General features: G+C 56.2%; 1 protein-coding gene across 6 annotated transcripts; it reads left to right on the top strand.

Annotated features, from left to right (window-relative positions):
- Window positions 1-1693: 1693 nt before the first annotated feature.
- MGAT1 (alpha-1,3-mannosyl-glycoprotein 2-beta-N-acetylglucosaminyltransferase) lies at window positions 1694-19532 on the top strand. 6 transcript variants are annotated; one of them, XM_037058044.1, is made up of 3 exons: window positions 1694-1795; window positions 2729-3144; window positions 16972-19532. In XM_037058044.1, the coding sequence occupies exon 3, from the start codon at window positions 17087-17089 to the stop codon at window positions 18428-18430; it is 1344 nt and encodes a 447-aa protein (XP_036913939.1). In that variant the 5' UTR covers window positions 1694-1795; window positions 2729-3144; window positions 16972-17086; the 3' UTR covers window positions 18431-19532. The 6 variants fall into 6 exon arrangements, 5 of the variants coding, with proteins under 5 accessions (XP_036913939.1, XP_036913941.1, XP_036913940.1 ...); XM_037058046.1 differs by lacking the exon at window positions 1694-1795 and adding an exon at window positions 1841-1913; XM_037058045.1 differs by lacking the exon at window positions 1694-1795 and adding an exon at window positions 1992-2500.
- Window positions 19533-20988: the final 1456 nt, after the last annotated feature.

Below are 20988 nucleotides of genomic sequence, written 5' to 3'. Positions count from 1 at the left end.
TGAAGTTGACAGTGATCAAATAAGAGACATTAACTGAGTACAATCAACGTTCTGCTGCGAGGGAGTGACCAACATACTCCAAACATCCAAATCGATGAGGCTATTGGTGAAGATGAAAAATTTGATTTTTATTTTACAGAAAAAACTAAAAGGACTTTTTGGCCACCCCAGTGCAGCATGTAAGAATGGCTGGGTCTTTCCGGTGACAGCCCTGACCCAGAAGCCATCCAGGAGCCCGCCCCGTAGCCTAGTCACAAGAAAATGCTTCTGTCACACAGAAGCTGCAAGGGTGTAAGGAGCACTGTGTCAGGAACAGCAGTGAGACTGAGTATTAGAACAGAAAATGCTCCTGTGCTCTTATCACTTAGGAAATTCCAAGGGTTTTAGGAGCCTTGTGCCAGAAACGGGAAGGGTGGGTGGGGTGGGTGAGACCAAATATGCATTTCTTAAAATTAATCACATCACAAACTATGCGAGGAGAGTGAGGTGTAAGTTCCAGCTTTCAAAAAGGGGGAAAAAACAAAACCCCGAACAGCCTGCAAATCCATTCATAACCCATGATTCTAGAACATGCCATCAAATAGATGACATATGAACTCCAAAAACTAGCAGAAACTTGCTTTGCATTCAGCTTGAAGTAAAAAGCCAGTCCGCCCAATATATTTAGAAAAAAGCAACGAAGACGATTTTCAGAACTTGTAACTCCAACTTCGCAAGGAGAGCAAAAGTTTCTTCAGAGTAGACAGATCTCAGGTGGCATGGATAGCGGCACTATTCGCCAGCCCCGACGGGAGCCTCCCGTCCTGCCTCTGGGGTTTTCTGGGCAGGGATCCGTGGGCAACTCTGCCTGCGGCTGCGGGGATGGTAACCACCCTCCCCAGCGGCGGGGGAGAGGGGCACTTGCTCTGAGCACTCTCACACTTCGCTTTCTCCTTTCACACTCGAGGAAGATCCTGCCACGGCGAGTGGTGCAGCGAGAAAGTACGCGAGGAACTAAAGAAAACGACCTTCCTCTGGCTCTGCTACAGAGGTCTCAACACACGAACGGTAAACACACATCTTAATACTTTCCGAATTGCTTTCCACTGGGAGGGCGCCCTGCGGGGAGAAGCAAACCGCCAGTCTTCTCCCGCAGCCGGGTCAAACTCGCGGTTGCTAGGCGATCTCAGGTCCGTGGGAAATGGACTAAGCTGCCCCGCCCAAGCCCCGCCCCCACTTCCGCCCCTTGCCCCGCCCCTACCCCCATCACGCCGACGTCTCGCGGGGCCCGATCGTTCTAGCATCTACGCACGCGACAGGCCGAAGCGTCATGACGCACGCGCACCGCGACGCCTTGGCACGTCGCTCGGGGCTCGACGTGCTGCGCGCTCCCGCTCTCGTCCACACGCTACCCCGCCCCTTCTTGCTCGGGCTGAGCTGTCTCCCCAGCTCAGTTCTCCCCCAGACCCGGCCCTCCCGCACCCCGTCTCCAGGCCTGTGGACACTGACTGTAGAACATCAAAGGCCGCGAGACCCACGTCCCACGCTCCCGCGCGGGCGGTGGTGATGGGCTGAGCTTGTGGGGTAGAATAATAAGGCGGGATGAGGGGAGGTAGCAGTTCCGCGGGCTCACTTCCGGGGGACGGGCGGAAGTGGCTGCGGTGGATGGGGGTGGGCAGGAGCGCAAGGGGAGGGCCGGGCCACCGGGGGTCGAGGGGGTGGGGCCTGGACCGGCGGTGGAGACCCGGCATGGGGCCCTGACTAGGACCCTAGGCGGGCCGCGGCACCCTGCCGTGCCGGGGCAGGCGGGATCCAGGTAACGACTCTTCGCAGAAAGGGCGAGGGTCGTCTGGGCGGTGGGGAGGTAAGAGACTAGGGAGGGTCGCTGTCACCCCCTTCCCGGTGAACCCAGAGCGAGGAGATTCCGAGAAGAGGTGGGAGGAGTTAAATTTTTGGCGGGGGTGGGGGGAGGAATGTGGACGCCACGCCCCTATAGGAACAGAGGTGGGGGCGCGGGGAGAGAGAGTGAGAGTGTGTGTTTACGAATAAACTTAGAAGGGAGGGGCGACAGGTTGAGGTCCCGGACTGGGGAAGTGGAACACAGTGGGGTTACTGCAGGCTGGACTGGGGCCTCAGACATTCCAGGAGAGCGCTCTAGGGAGTGGCTCCGAGGAGGAGTTTGACAGTGATTAGGAATTACATCCCTGCCACGGTTTGGGAAGCTGGGGGGGTGGGGGTGGTTGAGGAAGGAGGTAAGGGTTAAGAGAAGAGAGCAAAGAATGCATGCAGAAGGTGCCAACGGGCATCTAGATCGGGCATCTAGATCTGGGGTGGATTTGGTTCAGTCGGGGAGAGCTAGCAGATTAGAACACTGGACACTTTAAGAAGCTTGGGAGATGTAGGGCAGTTAGTGTGTGGCACTTAACAGGAGACAGGACAGGATGGGGATGTTCTTTTCCCGTTTCTTAGAAGACAGTCTCCACACACCGTCTGTGCCTTTGGTTTCCGTTCTGCTATGAGAGTAGGTACAGTCCTTTATCTTGAGCCGTGTGTGTGCATATTGATGAGGTGAATGTTTTGTGGGGTGATGTGTGAGTGAAGTAGGTATTGGTGTATCTTGTGGAGTGTGTAAGGAAAGAGTTCGCATGGTAGATCATCTTAAAGGGATCTAGTTTAGATAGGGAGTCTTAGGAATACATTTGGGAATATAACAGAGTAGAAAGTGTCATAATGTTGACGTATTCTGCAGGTTAACACAGAACTCAGCGTCCGGGGCCATGCCGGTGCTAAGGCCTGCTTCTTCTGAGCCCCAGAAGACAGAAGGGCAAGTCTTCAGTGTGGATGACTTCCCCTCCCTGAGCAAGAGGTGGGGCAGTGCTTGGGATCTGCCCATCACCAGACTCTGGGCTTAATAAGCCAGCTGGATGAAGGGACATAACAGACCCCTGGGAGGGACACGGAAGCCGGCAGTGGGGGGGGAGGGGCCTGGACATACCCCTTCCCCCCCAGACTCCTCCCTCTCAAAGTACACTGAGCCATGGACTTTGGACTCGCATGAGGAGAGAAGCTGCACTTTGTCCCTGGTTTGGGATTCTGTTTCGGAAATGGAGTGCTGGATGGGGGTTTGATGCTCTCCAGCGGAGCAGCTGAGAGAAGAAAAGAAAGGTAAGGCTCTTGTCTCATTTCCCACTTGGTGTCTGGCTGCACCTGCTCAGGAAGTGTTGAGTGGGGCGAGTCGGGTGCAATAAGTACCCGGATGAGAACCCTTACCCTGCTGGGAAACGTGGCCTCTCCTGCACTCTCTCTGAGTGAGGACTTGGCCCCAGCCGCTCCTCACCCAGGAAGGGGTACCTTGTAGGATTGTGAGCAATGGCAATTACGAGGTCGGGCCAAGGAGCACAGGAAAAGAACTCAGCCCTCTGAAAGGAGGTCAGATTGATTGCCTGAGAGGTTTTTTCCAGCACTGAGATAACGGGATTGCAAGTTGGGGGGGCCAAACTGAGGCTCTGGCATGGACCACCCAGGCAGAGGCAGACTGTTCTGTTTCAGGAGCTAAGCCGAACTGCCTTGAGCAGGTGGATAGGAGGTGATCTAGGTATCCTAAGTTTTCTCTCCTCCTAAAAGTGAGTTTAGGCCATGAAAGCTCATGGAAAGAGCAGAGGGATGGAGCAGGATCGGGCATCGGTAGGACTTGGGCCGAGGCTCTCCCTTTCCTTGCCTATAGCCCTGGCTGTGTTTGTCTCCACGGAGTTCTCTTTGCCTGCACCATGGGAGTAACTGGCTTTCCAGGCCCCTCACAGGTCGTTATGAGGAGGAAAGGAAGTGATAGGTTTCGAAAAGTGTCCAGGGCCGTGTGCGTCTAACACAGTAGCGTCGACATCACCTGATACACTTGTGTAATCATTCCACAGAGGAGGGCTCTGTCTTTTGTTGAATCGGCTGCTGGCAAAGCCTTCCATGGCCTGAATTAAATGCCTACCCGCAATCTGTCTCATCTTGTTGTTATTAAACAAGCCTGGGGTCATCACGTTGCAGAAGGGTGTGTGGGTCCAAGAACTTTGAGGGATTCTGGCCCTCAGGGCTCTCTGTGACTGGCATGCCTCTTTGGGAGGGGGAGGGAAGTTCAAGTCCCCAGGCCTCTAGGGCCAAGTGTCCAGTTAGGAGAAGGCACTTCGTGTCTTGGACTGAGCACCGAGCCTTTCCTTCCTGTGCCATGTCCCAGCCTTCTCCCCTGCTCTTTAAGATGACAATTTTTTCCAACAGTCATCTCTTAGCCCTTTGTAGTTTCCAGGCTCACCCCCCGCCCCCCACCTCCTGCCTAAAGGGGACCTGTTCATAGTCACCTTCTCACCTCTGCCTGTTCCTTCCTAGAACTCCAGTTTGCCCAGGCCGAGATGCCTGCAGTTCTCAGTGACAGGAAGGAGAACGTGTTGGGAGCATTGACAGGCACTGGGGACTGGTGGCCTGGGTGAGGGGCAGGAAGCTCTAGCCTCTGGCATCTCTGCCTCCCATAGCTATGTAAACATTTGGACCTCACGTTTGGTGAAGGAATGGCAACAATAACTGAGGTCATTTGCAAGCCGAAAGTCCTACTGTTTATGATTTAGTCTCTTTTCCCCCTTCCTTCCTTCCTTCCTTCCTTGTCATCAGAGTCCCTGACTCCCCCATTGATCTGAGGGCTGAGCAGGCAGGCCTGGGCTGTTCCTTCCAGGGTCTGATGTGGGGGCCAGGAGGCCCGGCTTCTGCTTTAGAAGGTCCAGATCTCAGGGAGGCCATGCCTCCTCTTCCAGCTTTGCCCAGCCGTTTCCTGGTGTCAGTGTGTGCTGAGGCACCACGACAAGCAGTCCCTTGGGCAGGCACGGGTCCAGGGTGCCAGCGTGGGCCCAGGGTGCCGCCGTGGCCCCTGTCCTGCCTGGGAGGCCAGGGCACCACAAAGTGGGCAAGGCACCATGGAGCTGCACTGTTTGTGTGTGGTGCTTTCAGTGCGCGCAATGTCCAGGCTGTAGTGTCTCGTCCATGCCTGTCCCCACGCTGCTGTGTGGAGGAGAGGAAGGGGTTATTTCCTCAGGTGGGTGTGTGAGGGGAGCTACAGAAGCCCCAAGCAGGAAGGGCTTGCCTGTGTCCAGAGCAGGGACCCTTGATTGCCGGCCCCACGCTGTGCTGCTTCTGCAGCACCAGGCCTACCAAGAGCTGGGGTGGGGTGGGACCCTGCTGCAGACCCCCAGGGAGGGCCCCTGTCACTTCCACCAAAAGCATTGGTCCTGTCCTCTGCCTCACCCTTCCTTGAGACAGTTCTCTCAAGACGGCCATCGGCCTCCCTGCACAGGCACCTTCTCCCGGGGCCAGGATGCGCAGGCCACTCAGCCAGGGCCCGTGTTTGACTGAACTTACTTATGCCCTTCTTTTGTCCAAAGGGTATAATGAAAAGTCCCACTTCACACACACTTCTCAGTGGTGGCCGTGCTAATCTTGTCCCCTCTCTCGGGTCTCCATGATCTGAGTCTCTGGGTCCCCGTGGGGCAGAGGGTGCTGGGAGTAGGGAATCGGGGTAAAAACAACACTGATTTAAAACATCCCTTTTACTTCTTATGGTTTCAAGCTGAGATCTGTCTTCAGAGCACGAATCGAATCCTTTCCAAACTGTAAAACAGTTCAGGTTACGGTGGGCCTGGCTCAGGGAGGGCCACCTCCTGCCGCTCTCTGGTCACCTTGTGGAAGGGGTGGAGGCAGGTGGCGTGCGGTGCTGCTCCTATGTTCTCTCTCATCCTGTGCCGCGTCGCCCTGTTTCTTCCACCTGCCCGTAGTCCAGTCCGAGTTCATCCCTTCCTGGTTGTCTTCTGCCCTCTGCCTCCATAAGCCGCCCCCCGCCGCCTCCATGAAACTTCCCACCTGGAACTCAGAGCCACTTTTCCCAGGACAGCTGGCACCAAATATTTTCTTGCTTCCATCCAAGAATTTAGCTTATCCCAATTCTCTAAAAGCCCTTTCTCCTTGGGACAGTCCTCCTGCAGTTGGTAAATTTGAACACAGGTCTTCCTGGGAGCCCTGCAATTTGAACAGGACAGTGGCAATGAGGGGCGAGTGGGCACACAGATAGCCCTCCATCTGGTTCCACTGAACTGCCCTGGGGGGGCTGTTACTGGTGGAGACGGGGATCTGATGTCTCATGGGCGGTTGGTCTCCCTGCCTTTGAGCACCCCACTGTGTCCCTTGTCCTGGAGCATGGCTTTTGCTCCTGATACCTTGGGTCTATAAACCACTCTCTCCCAACTTTTAAGACACTTTATTGTTTCCCCCCTTGCCTTGGCATGGAGTGTGAGCTCGTAGGCCTCCCATATCCCCTACACCAGGAAAAGCTTGGAGAGGGCAGGGGTGCAGACACTGGCCACTGGCTGGCCCTAAGCCTGGGCTCAGGTCTCCTGCCACAGTCCACACAGCCTAGCTGGAGACCACACACACACACACGCACACAAACAAGCACACACATGACGTGCAGCCTCACTTGATGTGTCAACTCCTCTCTCTGCTCTGTACGGGCTGAGTTCCGACGACTTCTACCAAGAGTCCCTGGCGCCCCACTCTGCGCCTGCCAGGCTGGACACAGACACCCGAGGGTGCATGAGGACCCCAGCTTTGGAGGCAGGGGTGCCTGGGTCTAAAACCCACCAGGTGCCCCAGGAGATCCTGACACCTTCGGCAGTTGGCACTTACCCTGAGCCTCAAATCCGTCGTCTGCAGAACAGGATGTTGGTGCCCACTCTGCAGAGCCCCTCGGAGGATTAAGGGAGAGGGGCTGAGGGAGGGGATCTGGCGTTTGGAGGCCTCGGTGTAGTTTTGTTTTCGCACCTCGGCAGCCTCTAGGGCCTTCTGTTTCTGTAGAACCCTGCACACTTCCGGTCTCGTGTGGAGACATGCTGGCCGGCACAGTGAATAACCACGCGCGGCAAAGTTCGGGCCTGCTGTCCTGCCCCGCCGGGGAAGGAGGCGGGTGGGGGAGGGCCTGGCGCCTGCGGAGTGTGTCCTCATCACATGTTAGGTCCGGCCTTGGACTCAGCCCTTCGCAGGAGCGTCATGTACAGAGTAGCCAGTGCTCAGCGCTCCGCCCCCTCCTCAGCGGCGGATGATGCGCACGTCCAGGCTTTTCTGGAGTCTGCCCCCCACCCCCCCACCCCCTGTCACGGGCTACCGCGAAACCCTGTGATCCAGTCCTTTCCTCCTCTGGTCTGGTGGTTCTGCCCTGGGGCCGTGTCTGTCTCCGCTTTCACGGAGGACTAGCAGCTCTCATTCCCCACCCCAGCCCCCAAAATGAAAGAGACCACAGCTGGCCCTCTCCTGCTTTTGGCAGCAGGTGTTTCCCCCGCTGGCTTCCTTTTTGGCGCCCTGGTTCCTGTTCTGACATCCCTGCACCAGGGCCCCTCTGTTGTGCCTGACTCCTCCCCGCCGGAAGCTAGTATTTGGGCGTAAGGGGATCGGGAAAACTGGCCCCAGACCCTTGGTCTGGAATTTGGCGAGGGCAGTCCCCAGGGCCGCACCCGGCGGGACTCTCCTCCCCGACTCCGTGAGGCTCTGGGCTCGGGGGCGGGGGAGGGCGAGAGGCGGGGGGAGGTCCGGGCTGGCGGGCTTAGGGCTGGGGTCGGGTATCGCCCGGAGCGGCTGCTGCTGGGAGCAGGAAGAGGCTTCCTCCACAGCACCTCTCGAAGTTGGGGGCCCGGGGGGACGGGCGGTCGGGGAGAGAGGGCGGGCCCGGGAAGGAGCGGCGGGGGGCGGCCCGCCCCGCCCCGCCTCCCCAGGGAAGGGCCACGTTGCCCGCCCGGCCCTGGCGTGCTTCGGGGAGGGCCGGCTAGGCGGAAGGTGCCGGCGGCCGCGTGAGCTCAGGGACTCGCCCGGAGCACCAGGCTTGCTCCCCGCGCCCGGAGGCGGGCCAAGTTCAGAGCCGGGAAGTTGGAGAGACCCGGTGAGTCTGCCCGGCCCTGCCCGGGAAGCCGGCGTTCGGCATCTCGGGGGCTCGTCCCCAAGAGGGGAAGAGGTCCACGTAAGAGGCCCGGCGGGAGTGGTGAGGGCGGCGCCCCTCGTGTCTCCGGACAGCCCGGTGCCCGCGAGCCCCCGCCGGAGGCGCCTGGCCCGAGCCTCCCGGCTCCCGCCGCTGCCTTCTCCGGAGCTGGGAAGTGGCGCCCGCGTCCCGCGCCGGGAGCCCCGGGCCTCCAGCTGTGGCGGGGAGGGAGGGCGCAGCTGGGAAACTCCGACGCGGGCGTCGTGGGTACGGGCCGGAGGGGGGTCGCTGCAAGGGTTGGCGGCCGGAATGGGAGGTGGCCTTTCCCCAAACCCACCCCAGCGTCCTTGCCACGAGTTACAGGGATTCTTTCTCCGAAGCCGTGAAGCATAATTAACTTAATGTGAAAACATGTAGAGTGGCAAGCCAACTTTTTCCCTGTTTGCTAAAGTGTGTGGAGTGGGGGTCCCTGAGACTCGCAGGGTGCTCATCTCGTCAACCCTGGAACAAGGGGGCCCGTGGCGGGCTGGGGAAGTCCAGAGGCCCCGCTGTGGCTCACTCTTTCTCCCTATGCTGTATTTAATTAGTCTATGCTCTAGAGCAGCGATTTTCAAACTATTTCATCTCATGGCACACATAAACTAACTACTAAAATTCTGCAGCACCTCAAACAATATATATTTTGCCAGTCTGACCCAAAAATAGGTATAATTTCGATTCATTCACACTGAATAGCCCTTGTTGTGTTGGCTGTTGTCATTATTTTATTGGAGGATGGAAGGGGAAAGAGGTCAGTGGCCCTGACCAAACAGTCAAGTCTTGCATGTTTTACAGATTCTCACAGAGCACTGGACTGTGTACCTGGTGAAAATCTCAGCTTTAGAACATCGCTGGCTGATAGGTTGTCCAGTTCTCTCTTCTGGCCTTTGTAATACTGTACTTGCACAACATGCGGCCCTTTCTCCCAGATGCCCATGTCCTCTGGGCCCTGCCCCCTCCCCCCCCCCGCCCCCCCGTGGCGGACAGCAGCGCTGCCTGACCCCGTTCCTGAAGGCTGTTGGACTCTCCTGCTTTCCTGCTTCTGTGTCCTTCTGCTCACAGTTAAAATGGTTTTATTTGTTTGTTTTTAGAGAGAGGGGGGAAACATCTGTGTGTGGTTGCCTGTGGCAGACCCGCCGCTGGGGACCTGCCTGGAAACCGGGGCCTGTGCCCTGACTGGGAATGGGAGCCCCGACCTTTCTGTTCTCAGGCTGGTGCTCCATCCACTGAGCTGTACCAGCTGGGGCCTTCTTCCCGCAGTTAGAGAGCGTCATAGTGTGTCTCACCTCAGTGGCTTATGTGACAGGTTAAACTCATTTCCTGCTTGGGGAAACTGTTATCCTCTTTGTCATCAGAGACCAGGGGCCTGGTGATGATCCAGGCCAACCCTCTCCCTGTTCAGATGAGGGAACCAGGTCTCCAGGGGGTCAGGTGACTTGCCCTGGGTCACCTGGTTTGCTGGTGCGGGGGTGTCCAGATCCCAGGCTTCATGCTTTTGTGAAGCTAGCACCATGCTCCCACCTTGCCTTTTCTTCTCCAGGGTGAACAGCCTGCACCCCTTCCATCTTAGGTCTCATTCTCTAGCCCCTGAATTATTTAGTGTGCCCTCTGGGACTCTCTCTCAGTTCTTCCATCCTCCCGAAACTATGGAGCCTGGCACGTGGTACGGGAGACTGGTGGAGGTCTAGTGAAGAACAAGACAGTCGCTCAGTTGGGTCTCTATCACCTGTGCCACGTTGCACACTTTCTGAACACTGTAAGCAGTGGTTTTTAATGTGCTAATCTAGGCAGTGATAGAAGGGAAAGTCTGTCAATATTCCTTCAACTCCCACACTTTAAAAGCTACGTGTGCCTTCTCCATTATTGCTCGAGTTGGGAAGTTGACTATGTCGAGTTCTCTTGCTATTTAAGGCACGCTTTTACTGGCGAGCAGGACCGGCCCGAGAGCGCTGTGGACCTGGAGTGTTAGAAAGGGGCCCCAGCTCCTAGGCAGGCCGCCCGATGAAGAAACAGAGACCCGTGAATGGGTGCGCCTGCCCAGTGCCTCCTGGGCTTTGGCTGAGGGTTTTACATACTAAAAAAACACTCTCAGTGGTGCAGGTGTCTTTGTGCTTGGTGGTGGGGACCAGCTGTGTTTCACTTCCCTCAAGGAGTTGCAAAAACTTGAGCAAGTCAAAGCCAGCTTTGAGTCTGCGCCTTACCAGACGGATGTCATTAATAGAACATGAGCAGCTCAGGGCAGGGCTGTGGACTGTTGATCTAGTTTAGAAAAAGGGGAAGGCGCGGCAGACTGTATTTGCCCAGCGTGCCACACTCGTAAATATCCCATTCCACGCGCTGCTACAAGTGGACGTTGTCCTTCCACCCGGCGGTGGGGTTTGTGGTTCTCTCCCCAGACCTGTGCGGGAGGCACACATGAGCCAAGGCTGGGCCGTGGAAAGGATGCTTGGCGTGCTGCCTTTCTCAGGACCTTACTGTTGGCCCCCAGCCCGTCCTGTGCACAGGGAGCCCAGGCCACTGGGAGAGGCCACGTGGAGGGTTCCATCCAGCACTGCCACCTGCAAGAGTATAAGCATTGCAGGGAGCCTGTTCCCCAGCTTCCAAGTGTTCCAGCCAAGGTCTCAGATGTGGAGCAGAAGCAGGCCATCCCCTCTGTGTCCCACTGTCCCAGACCCTGGCCTGTGGACAGGGAGAGGGGACATGGGGTCGCCGCTGCTGTGAGCCAGTGTTTTCGTTACGGGTGGTGGGTAGCTGGTGAGGAGGGGTGAGCAGACGCAGGCTCTCCAGGTTGGGGCCCGGGGCCTGGGGCCTGAGCACACAGGCCTCTTGCCCTGCTTGTCAAGGCTGTGTACATCCTGTTCACTCTTTGTATCTGGTACTTACTGCCTTATAACGAATCCCCCAACACTCTGGCTTCAAACCACAGAATCACTTCATTCCTGACCACTGCGTGGCCCGCATGCCTGGCCTTTGTGTAGGTGCAGTCCGATGTGGCTGAGCTGGGGCCTCGAGGAAGCCTTCCTCCACGTGTCAGGGTTGGAGCTGCATGTCAGCTGGGGCTGTGGCAGGGTTGTCAACCGGGATACCTACACGGGTCCCACCCCTGTGGCCGGGGCTTCCTCTGTGTTGGGGTCCAAAAGTGAGCATTGCAGGAGCACCAGGTGGGAACCGCATTGCCTTCCATGAACTGGTTTCACAAATCAAAGAGAGGGGATGTAGAGCCCACCTTCCTCACCTCTGGAGGGCAGCTTGTGTCAATTTTTAAGAAGAGCCTGTGGCCTAGGACTTGTGGTGATCACCTTGGAAACTGTCGTCCTTTGCTGCCATGCTGCTGGTTTGGTCTTGTCGCACCCTGGTTTAGTTAATGATGCAGTCAGTCCTCTTCCAACCATGTGACAGGCTTGGAGGTCATGGAGCCTTTTCCCTAAGGAGCAAGGTGAGAGCCTAAGGCTCTGCCCCAGGTTCTGTTGCAGTGTGGGGGGGGCGGGGGGAGTGTGGTGGGCCTGCAGCTGCTGGCCCGGCTCTGCCAGGGTCGTCCCAGAAGGACTCACCTGGACTGGGCTCTGAGGGACGTGTGAGTGCTTGCCAGGGCGGGGGTAGCCAGGGCACAGACGTAGCAGGGATCAGGGTGCTGATGGCCAGCGTCCAGGGCTGGGGGCAAGTTTGGAAAGGGACGTCGGAGTTGGCTTGTTGTGGAGGCAGGTTGTGTGCCCTGGGTTTGAGTTTTGTTCTGCAGGCAGTGGCCCCATCAATGATTCAGGCTTAAAATAATATTTTATAATAAGGACAGAGACTTCAGGCTGGATAATGGGATGATGGCTTTGAATAACTGTCTACCATTTTCATAATTCTGAAATCCTTGGAGCTGGATGTGTTTCAAAATTTAGAATTTTTTATTTTAAAAAAAGGTAATTTGGTGCATTTATGATGTGGTGTACGGTCTGGAGCAGCACACCATAATCCAACATATTTATTCCTGTAGCAAAATGTATGAATAGTCACACTAAGTGGGATAAATAAACACTATAAATAGCCTCACATTAGATAAGATCAGATTTCACCACATGAATTTAAGGCACATTTTACTGCCAACTGAGTGTAGAAAACTTCTGTTTTTCAGCTCTTTTTGGATGTGGGGTGTGTGCCGAAGCCAGGTTTTAGGTCACAGGCCAATCTCTTGAACGTCAAGAGTCCCAGCACAGCAGCTGGACCCGCTGGGGCCACTGGTCCCCATCCTCAAGGAGCTGGCAGCCTAGAGGAGGTTCGACAGATGTCGGGTTGAGCAAGAGGTGCTGGTGCCGCTGGGTCAAAGGACAGGGGGACCTTGCCCAGTCCTGAGACAGGAGTCAGCTCAGCAGGCATTCAGGCCCCTGCAAAGGCCCTGAGGTGGGCGGATGGGTGTATTTGGGGCCTGGAAGGAATCTTGTAGAGTGGAGCAGGGACAGCCAGCAGAAAGGGGACAAATGAGTGACTGGCTGGTGTTTCTCTTGTCACGTGCCCTGCACTGTTCTTTCTGAATATCTGATGCAGGTCATCTCACGCAGTCCTCACAGCAGCCCCGTGAGATATTTGATGAGGTGAGAAAGCTGAGCCCCAAAGATGTAAAGAAACGGAGGGCAGTGCCAAGCAGTGCCCCAGGCTGTCTTGGCCTCCTTCCTCCCTGTCCCACTCCCGAGAGGCCCATGGGCTCCACCCGCCCCACCCCGGCCTCTGGGCTTGCTTCCTGCTTCTCTTGGGCACAGCCACCTACCAGAGAGCGGGCGCTCTTGCCTGTGCGTACTGGGGACTGCAAAGACGGGGTGAGGTCCGGCTCTGGGCAATACGGCCTTGGGACAGGGGAGGGGCTGAGTGGAGAAGCTATGGGTCCTGGGGGTGGGTGTGTCACATTCCTTTATAGCAAGAGGAACAAGTTCTGTTTGGACGTTACATAAAAGAGTCACAAAGGATCTGGAAAACAAGGGCCAAGTGCAAGGGTAGGGCGGAGGCCCTGCTGTGCTACCGTCTCTCTCCTGTTCCCAGACTTTCGAGACGCCAGCCCCAGTGGGGCCCTTGGGAGATGGCTTGCTGAGCTTCCCAACAGGGACCACATGCTGTGGAAGGGGATGAAGATCCTGGAATCCACAGGTCTTCCTTCCAGGTGTGCAGTTGCTGAGAAAGTGGGAAGTCAGTGACACCAGAAAGCGGGAGCGGACTCCAGGTTCTGAGAAGAGTTGTAGGCTGTGGATGGTGGACGGCATCTGGGAGGAAAGCCAGGTGGTGTGGGCAGGCGCTGGGTCTCCCCAGGAGGGGACAGAGCGGGTCTGCCAGCTTGTGAACCCAGGAGCGCAGACATTGCATCTGGGACCAAGGCCATGGTGGGGATTGGAGACTGGGCCGTGAGGCCGAGCAGCTGGCATAGGGGGCACGTACCTGAAGGTTTGGGGCAAATAGGGGGGGCGAGATCAGAAGCAGGAAGACCAGAGAGAGGGTCGCACAGTCAGGACTGGCAGCTGTCCAGGAGTTGGAGGGAGTGGCGGACCCTTGCTATTCCTTGTCAACCGCGTGGCCCAGCCCCTTCCCAGAGCCTGGCAGCTGGCCGGTCTTCCAGGAATCAAAGAAAAATTGCAAGAATCAAAACTGTGTAAGGACACACCCGTCCTTTACTCGAGATTCCTTTCCTGTTAACAGTTGGCTCCATGTGTGCTGTCGCTTCATGTGCATACACACCATGGTTTTGACCTGAGCTGTTTGGGTTCTGGACCATCTCTCGTGGCCCCCACCCTGATTGCCTTGGCCCAGGTCAGCGCAGGGTCACGTGTTCCCGTACATAGCACAAGTGAGCTTGTGACATTTGACTGTTGCACGGGGCGAGCCAAAGGAGGTTCATGGTGTCTTGTTGGAAAATGACACAGTAATTCACAGATAATGCAACAACAAACTCCGTGTCTGCTGTGCCCGCATTGCGGTTTGTCACTGGACCCTGTAATGTCTTCAGAAAACAGTTTAATTGAGGTATAACTGGCAAATAGTAAATGGGACATATTTACACTTGACCTTAGCCAAAAGGCCAAGAAGTATGGTGTTTTGTATTTAAAAAGTACCATGTAGTGAGTCTGGACATAGGGGTTTGCCCACGAAAACAGCCCCCAAAGTTTCTCAGGCTCCTCTGTCGGGCCGCCTGGCTGTCCTCCTTGCCAGCCCACCCCAGGCTGATGTGCTTTCCGTCACTGTGGGCTACTTCGTGTTTCCCTGAGATGTGTGTGAGTGGAATCGCACTGCGTGTGCTTTCTCTTGGCCTTTCACGTCTTGCTGACTTGAGATTCATCCAGGTGTCCCGTGTACACACACCAGCAGGTTCTTCCTTCTCACTGCTGGGCGTCACTCCCTTCTGTGGGCAGATCACAGCTGGGTTTTTCGTATTCCCTGTTGATGGACCTTGGGGTTGTTTCCAGATTTTGGCGATTGTGAGTAAAGCTGCTATAAACGTTCTGTGTAGGTTTTTGTATGGGCACGTGTTTTCATTTCTCTGGAATGTATATCTAGGAGCGGATTTGCTGGGTCCTGTGGTAACTGTCTATTTAGCGTTTTGACAAACTGCTATGAAAGGACGTTAGTTCCATACCTCACACCAAATATAAAAATTAACTCAAAATGAATAATACACCTCTGATGTTAAATCTAAAACTAGAATTGAAAAAGCAAACCGGGCTCTGGCCAGGTGGCTCAGTTGGAGTGTCATCCCGTACCCCCAAAACAGGTTTGGGCTGATCCCTGGTCAGGGCACATACCTGGGTTGCCAGTTCGATACCTGGTCCAGATATGTACAAGAGGCGATCAGTAGCTGTTTCTCTCTCATGCTGATATTGCGCGCTCGCTCTCTCTCTTTCTCTCAAATCAATAAACATATCCTTGAGTGAAGATTTAAAAAAAGAAAACAAAAATATTTCTGGTTTTGGGTTAGGCAAAGGTTTTTTAGATTCAGTGCATGATTCATAAAAGAAAAAACCCATGATAATTGGATGTCCTCAAAATTAAGAACCTTTCGCCCTGGCTGGTGTAGCTCAGTGGATTGAGCACAGGCCTGTGAAGCAAAGGATCGCCGGTTCAGTTCCCAGTCAGGGCACACGCATGGGTTGCAGGCCACTTCTCAACCACACACTGATGTTTCTCTCCCACTCTTTCTCCTTCTCTTCCCCTCTCTTTAAAAATAAGTGAATATTTTAAAAAATTAAGAGCCTTTATTTGATGGCTGCTGTGAAGAGAATGGAAGGACCAGTTTTTGCATTTTTATCAGTCTGCTGGGTAATGGTTTTAATTTACATTTTTCTCATGAGTGAAGTGGAACATCTTTTCATATGTCTAAGGACCATTTTAGTCTTTGCCCTTGTTTTTTTTTAGAAAAGGACTTTTGGCCTTATGTCTCTTTTTTGCCCCTTTTAAAAAAGTTCTTTGTCTATAGGGTATTAACTCTTTATTTGTGATTTATGCTGCAAATATTCTCTCCCAGTTTGTCACTTGACTTTCTACTTGGCTTATGTGTTTTTAGCAAATCCACTTCCAGATGTACAGCCCAGAGAAATGGAGAAGTATTTTATGTGTCACTGGATCCTGATTTTTAGTGTGCTTTGAAGGTCCTCCCCTCCCCCTGGGTTAGGGAGGGCTTGACCCTTGGCTTCTTCCAGCATTTGTATAGTTTTACTTTTTAATATTTTGATCCCTGAGCCACTTAGAAGCTACTCTTGCTACAGATTGAATTTTATTTATTTTTTCCAAACAGACAGCTGTTATAACACTATTGCTAAGGCAACATCTCACCCCAGGATTTCTAGACATTACCTTTACCATATATGAGAAGCTGGGTCTATTTCTGGAGTTTTAAATTCTAGTCCAGTGAACGGCCTGTTTATTTCCGCACTGGCGCCATGCAGTTCTAACTGCGGAGGCTTTGTAACGTGCAGTGTTTTAATATCTGATCATGCTCCACCCTCCGGTTATTTTTGTCAGTTTCATGCATGTTCCTGCGGGCGTGTTTGTTCACGTGCCCCTCGGTGTTGGTTTGTCCAGCTTCGTGAAAAGGTGTTTTCATGGAGAGGTTTTGTTGAGCTGAGATGTCTTACGGAAGAACAAGGGGTTTTCAAGTCTTTCGTGTCTTTCAGGAATTACAGTTTTGTTCACAGGGGCTTTGAATATTTCTTGTTAAGTTTGTGCCTAAGTAGTTTACCGTTTTCCTGGTGATCGGAATAGGGTTTCCTCATCCATTTTTTCTAATGAGCTGTTTGTGGTTTTGAGGGCTGTTGATCTTTGCAGGTTAATTCTTAGGTCCTGCCATCTCGGTCAGCTGATTGATTGTGTTGTGTTTCACCATTCGCGCTCTCAGAATTCCCACGTGGATTTATTCTCCCAGAGTCAGCGAGCAGGGACAGTCTGCCCCAGTCCCGCTCCTCCCTTCAGGTACCTTCTGTGTTCTAGCTGCTCCGGCTGACCCCTCCGTGTAGACGGTGGGCTCTCCGCTTTGCCCCTGACTTCTGTGGGAACGCTTCTGGTGCTTCCTCACGGGGTAAGGTGCTGGCTTCGTTCCTGAAGTGTGATATTTGAGTTTTTAATTCAGTAGTCTTCGAGCAGTTTGATTTGATAATGGGAGACGGAGGGTCTCATCTGGCCCCACCCCCACCCCCTGCTTTGGCCAGAAAAGGGGAGGTGCAGTGGGTCAGGGGTAAAGGGGAGGTGGAGTGCCTTTGCTTCCTCTTTCAGCAGCGTCACTGGCCTTCACATACTGGTTTTCTGAGGACTCCCGAACTCCCTTTGGGGTGGGAGGTGCGTTGCCCCGCCCCCTCTCACTCCGATGACCGCCCAGATTGGGGGCAGGCAGCTTCCTCCTGGCCCCCCCCCCCCCCCGTCCTTCTGCCGCCGCTGCTGCACCCCCACCGCACCCTCCACCCCAGGGCTGCCCATGCCTTCGTGATGAAGCTTGTCTTCTCTCCTAGGTGCATGGCTGCTTCCTGATCCCAAAGCCCAGAGGACACCCCTAGAGCTTCGGGGAGTGACCCGGCCAGCAGGGCAGCTTGGAGCCCCCCTGGCACCTCCCCCGCGGGGGCCAGGATGCTGAAGAAGCAGTCTGCAGGGCTCGCGCTGTGGGGCGCCGTCCTCTTTGTGGCCTGGAACGCCCTGCTGCTGCTCTTCTTCTGGACCCGCCCTGCGCCCAGCAAGCTGCCCTCCGAAGGCGCGCTGGATGACGACCCCGCAGGGCTCACGCGGGAGGTGATCCGCCTGGCCCAGGACGCCGAGACGGAGCTGGAGCGGCAGCGGGGGCTGCTGCAGCAGATCTGGGACTACCATGTGCGGCGCGGCCAGCGGTGGAGGGCGCCCTCTGCGGTGCCCCCGGTGCCGCCCCGCGCGCATGCGACCTTGACGCCAGCCGTGATCCCCATCCTGGTCATCGCCTGTGACCGCAGCACTGTCCGGCGCTGCCTGGACAAGCTGTTGCACTATCGGCCCTCGGCCGAGCACTTCCCCATCATCGTCAGCCAGGACTGCGGGCATGAGGAGACGGCTCAGGTGATCGCCTCTTACGGCAGCGCCCTCACGCACATCCGACAGCCGGATCTGAGCACCATCCCGGTGCCGCCCGACCACCGCAAGTTCCAGGGCTACTACAAGATCGCGCGCCACTACCGCTGGGCGCTGGGCCAGGTCTTCCACAGGTTCAAGTTCCCCGCGGTGGTGGTAGTGGAGGATGACCTGGAGGTGGCCCCGGACTTCTTCGAGTACTTCCAGGCCACCTACCCGTTGCTGAGGGCCGACCCCTCCCTCTGGTGCGTGTCGGCTTGGAACGACAACGGCAAAGAGCAGATGGTGGACGCGAGCAAGCCGGAGCTGCTCTACCGCACCGACTTCTTCCCTGGCCTGGGCTGGCTGCTGCTGGCCGAGTTGTGGGCCGAGCTGGAGCCCAAGTGGCCCAAGGCTTTCTGGGACGACTGGATGCGGCGGCCGGAGCAGCGGCAGGGCCGGGCCTGCGTGCGGCCCGAGATCTCCAGAACCATGACCTTCGGCCGCAAGGGTGTGAGCCACGGGCAGTTCTTTGACCAGCATCTCAAGTTCATCAAGCTGAACCAGCACTTTGTGCCCTTCACCCAGCTGGACCTGTCCTACCTGCGGCAGGAGGCCTATGACAGGGACTTCCTGACCCGCGTCTATGGCGCCCCTCTCTTGCAGGTGGAGAAAGTGAGGACCAGTGAACAGAACGAGCTGGGGGAGGTGCGGGTGCAGTACACCGGCAGGGACAGCTTCAAAGCCTTTGCCAAGGCCCTGGGAGTCATGGACGACCTCAAGTCGGGGGTCCCGAGGGCGGGCTACAGGGGCATCGTCAGCTTTCTGTTCCGGGGCCGCCGTGTCCACCTGGCGCCCCCAGAGACCTGGAGTGGCTACGATCCCAGCTGGAATTAGCTGCCTGCCTGTCCCTCCTGGCCCTGTCATTGCCGCCTCCTGTGCTGAGAGGACCGCGGATCCCACCAGGGGTCTGCTTTGTCCTCTCTGTTTCTCTCTTGGGTCCATTTATCTTTTTATTATTTTTTTTTAAATTTTTCGAGTGGCATTCGAGTGCACAGATGACAAGGTGAGGATTATTCTAGTCTCAAGATGGTCAAATCAGGGAAACTTCTGCAGTGTGTTGAGGGGCACTGCGCAGAAAGTCACTGTCATTGGGAGGGACTTGGGCTCGCAGGGGCCCCTCCAACATCTGCAGAGGTTGGCGGCCTCGATGCTGTCAAGGCCTCTCTTCCCGGTGCTGCCTCTTACAGCCAGGGTACGAGCCCCTCTTGTACCTGGCCAGTCGTCGTCCCCCCCCCCCGCCCCGCCCCATTGGAGGGGGAGCTGGGTTTTGTGAGAAGGGGACATACCTGTGGCCAAAATCAGACTAACCAAAGGGGTTTTATCATCAGGGTCTGGTTGGAGCTGCTGGGTTGTCAGGGCCTCTGCCTCCTGCCTGTGTTCCCTCTTCCTCTTTCTGGGTCCCTGGCGTCCTCACGGCTCTTCCGTCCCCGCAGCCCAACCCCGCAGCCCAACCGTTCGGGGTTCTCGGAGGAGAAGTTGAAAGGGAAAAGCAAGATGGCACCTCAGCTCACCCCGGGCAGTGGGGGGGTGGGGGGAGCTTTGGTGCGCTGGGGCACCTTCCCTCGTCCGGCTGCAGACACAGACTCTGCCCTGATCCCGCACCCTGGCCTTTCTAAAAGCTGATCCTTTTCCTATCTCTCTAGGCAGGTTCTGGGCTGGCCTGGAGGAAGAGAACCCGGCCCCTTGTCCCTTCTCCCTGGGGTCTGCTGCACAGTCTCCTGCCTGAGGCCTCGGCTCCCAGAGGCCTCTCGGCTGAGGCAGGGTGGCCCGGCCCCTGCCCCCCTCCTCACGCAGGGGTCCAGTCGCTGGGGGATGCAGATGGAGGGTTGGAGAGCACTGTCTGTGTTTCTGTGTCTTGCCTGACCTCGGTTTGTGGAAGAGAGTTGAAGCTGCAGAACTATTTTCAAGAATAAAAGGCTGAATTGTCTGAAAAACACTGTGTGCGTGTAGCAAGTGTTCTGGGAAAGACAAGGAGGGGGAAGGAGGTGAAAGGTGGAAACAGAAAAGAGGAGGGGATAGTGAAAAAGACAGGAAGGGCAGGGCGCAGGAGGGAGTGGTCAGTTGAAGGAAGGGAAGTAGTTGACTGAAGAGGAGGGGGATGGAGTGGGGCGGGGCTAGGCCCCGGATAGCCGAGGAGGGGTCTGGTGTGAACCGAAGTGCGGGCTAGAAGGTGGGTAGGGTCCAAGGCGACACCCGCTACGGCCAGTCTTCTCTGGAGTTGGGCTGTGGGGCCTCCGTGGGCTTGGGCTTGCGTGTGTGTGCGTCCAGAGAACTGGAGTGGGCAATGGGGGGAGGGCAGTTGCTGAAGGAGTAGGTGCTGTGCGCAGGGCGCCCTCTGCTGGTGCAGGTGGCACTTGAGGGTATCGCGCAGCACCTGGCCCTGCGCTCCGGGCTGCAGAGCTCATCCCCAGGTAAGCCCTCACCGCGACGCCGTGCGGCTGTCGTTCACTGCGCTGCTTAGAACACGTGCTGGCAAACGTTTCTGAAACTAGTTACCCGTGGCTTGTGGAGTGCTGCTTGTGACCTGCCCACTCGATTTCATCAGCGAGTTCGAAAACTCCACACTAGGTGGCTTTGTCGACCTAAGCCACCCGGAAGCTCACACCAGATGGGTCGGCCCTTGCGAGGCGGGGTCACCCGTCTGCTCCGGCCCCTCTCCTGAGCTCAAGAGTTCTAGGTGTGCCCAGGGAACCAAAGTCGGACGTTCACTTCCACCTTTCAGATTTTTGTAGAGCTACTTTGGTCTCCCACGTGCTCCTGGGTGGGCTGTTTAACCCAACTTCGGGGTAGGGCTGTGGACATGACCTGTGATTTGTGGACAGGGAAAGGGGCCTTGCGAGCACGCAGTGCCGCTGCTGCCAGGCTCCGTGTTCTCAGGCGCTCTGCACTGATGAAACAAGCGCTCGAGAAGTGCACTGCTCCCGGTTCTCCACCATTAGTGTAAATTCATTCAGTCTTCATAGTAGTTGCGGGCAGTATAGGTCCTTTTACAAGCAAGAATAGAGGCTGCCCAAGGTCGCACTTAGTCGGGGTAGAGCAGGGGATGGAATGCAACCCATGCTGTTCACCACCACCTAATGCTGGACTGCTCTTTGCACCCCTTACCCCTTGACCCCTTCATCCAGGGCAACCTCCCTCAGACTCTGGCCTCCCCTCCTTCAGCCCTCAGGGTGGTGGGTGGGACAGGACTTCCAGGCCTAGCAGTAGGTGGCCTGCCCTGCCCAGCCCTCCCAGATAGGCTGCAGAGGGGGAACCTCTCAGAGATACAGGCTGTCTCCTCAGGGGTCCCTGTGTCCTGTTTCCCTTCCCTTGGATGTGGGTCCCCAGAGAGGCCATGTGCACATTTCAGAGCTTCAGGTTTTCTTCCCGTGTGCAGGGCAGGCGCCCCTTAA

Source organism: Sturnira hondurensis, unplaced genomic scaffold, assembly GCF_014824575.4.
Source record: "Sturnira hondurensis isolate 20B ecotype Veracruz unplaced genomic scaffold, ASM1482457v3 Scaffold0009776, whole genome shotgun sequence".
NCBI lineage: Eukaryota > Metazoa > Chordata > Mammalia > Chiroptera > Phyllostomidae > Sturnira > Sturnira hondurensis.
This window is presented reverse-complemented; position numbering and strand designations above follow the sequence as displayed.

Excerpts from the sequence above, each read along its gene's own strand:
- MGAT1 (XM_037058044.1), top strand. The coding sequence starts at position 17,087 with ATGCTGAAGAAGCAGTCTGCAGGGCTCGCGCTGTGGGGCGCCGTCCTC.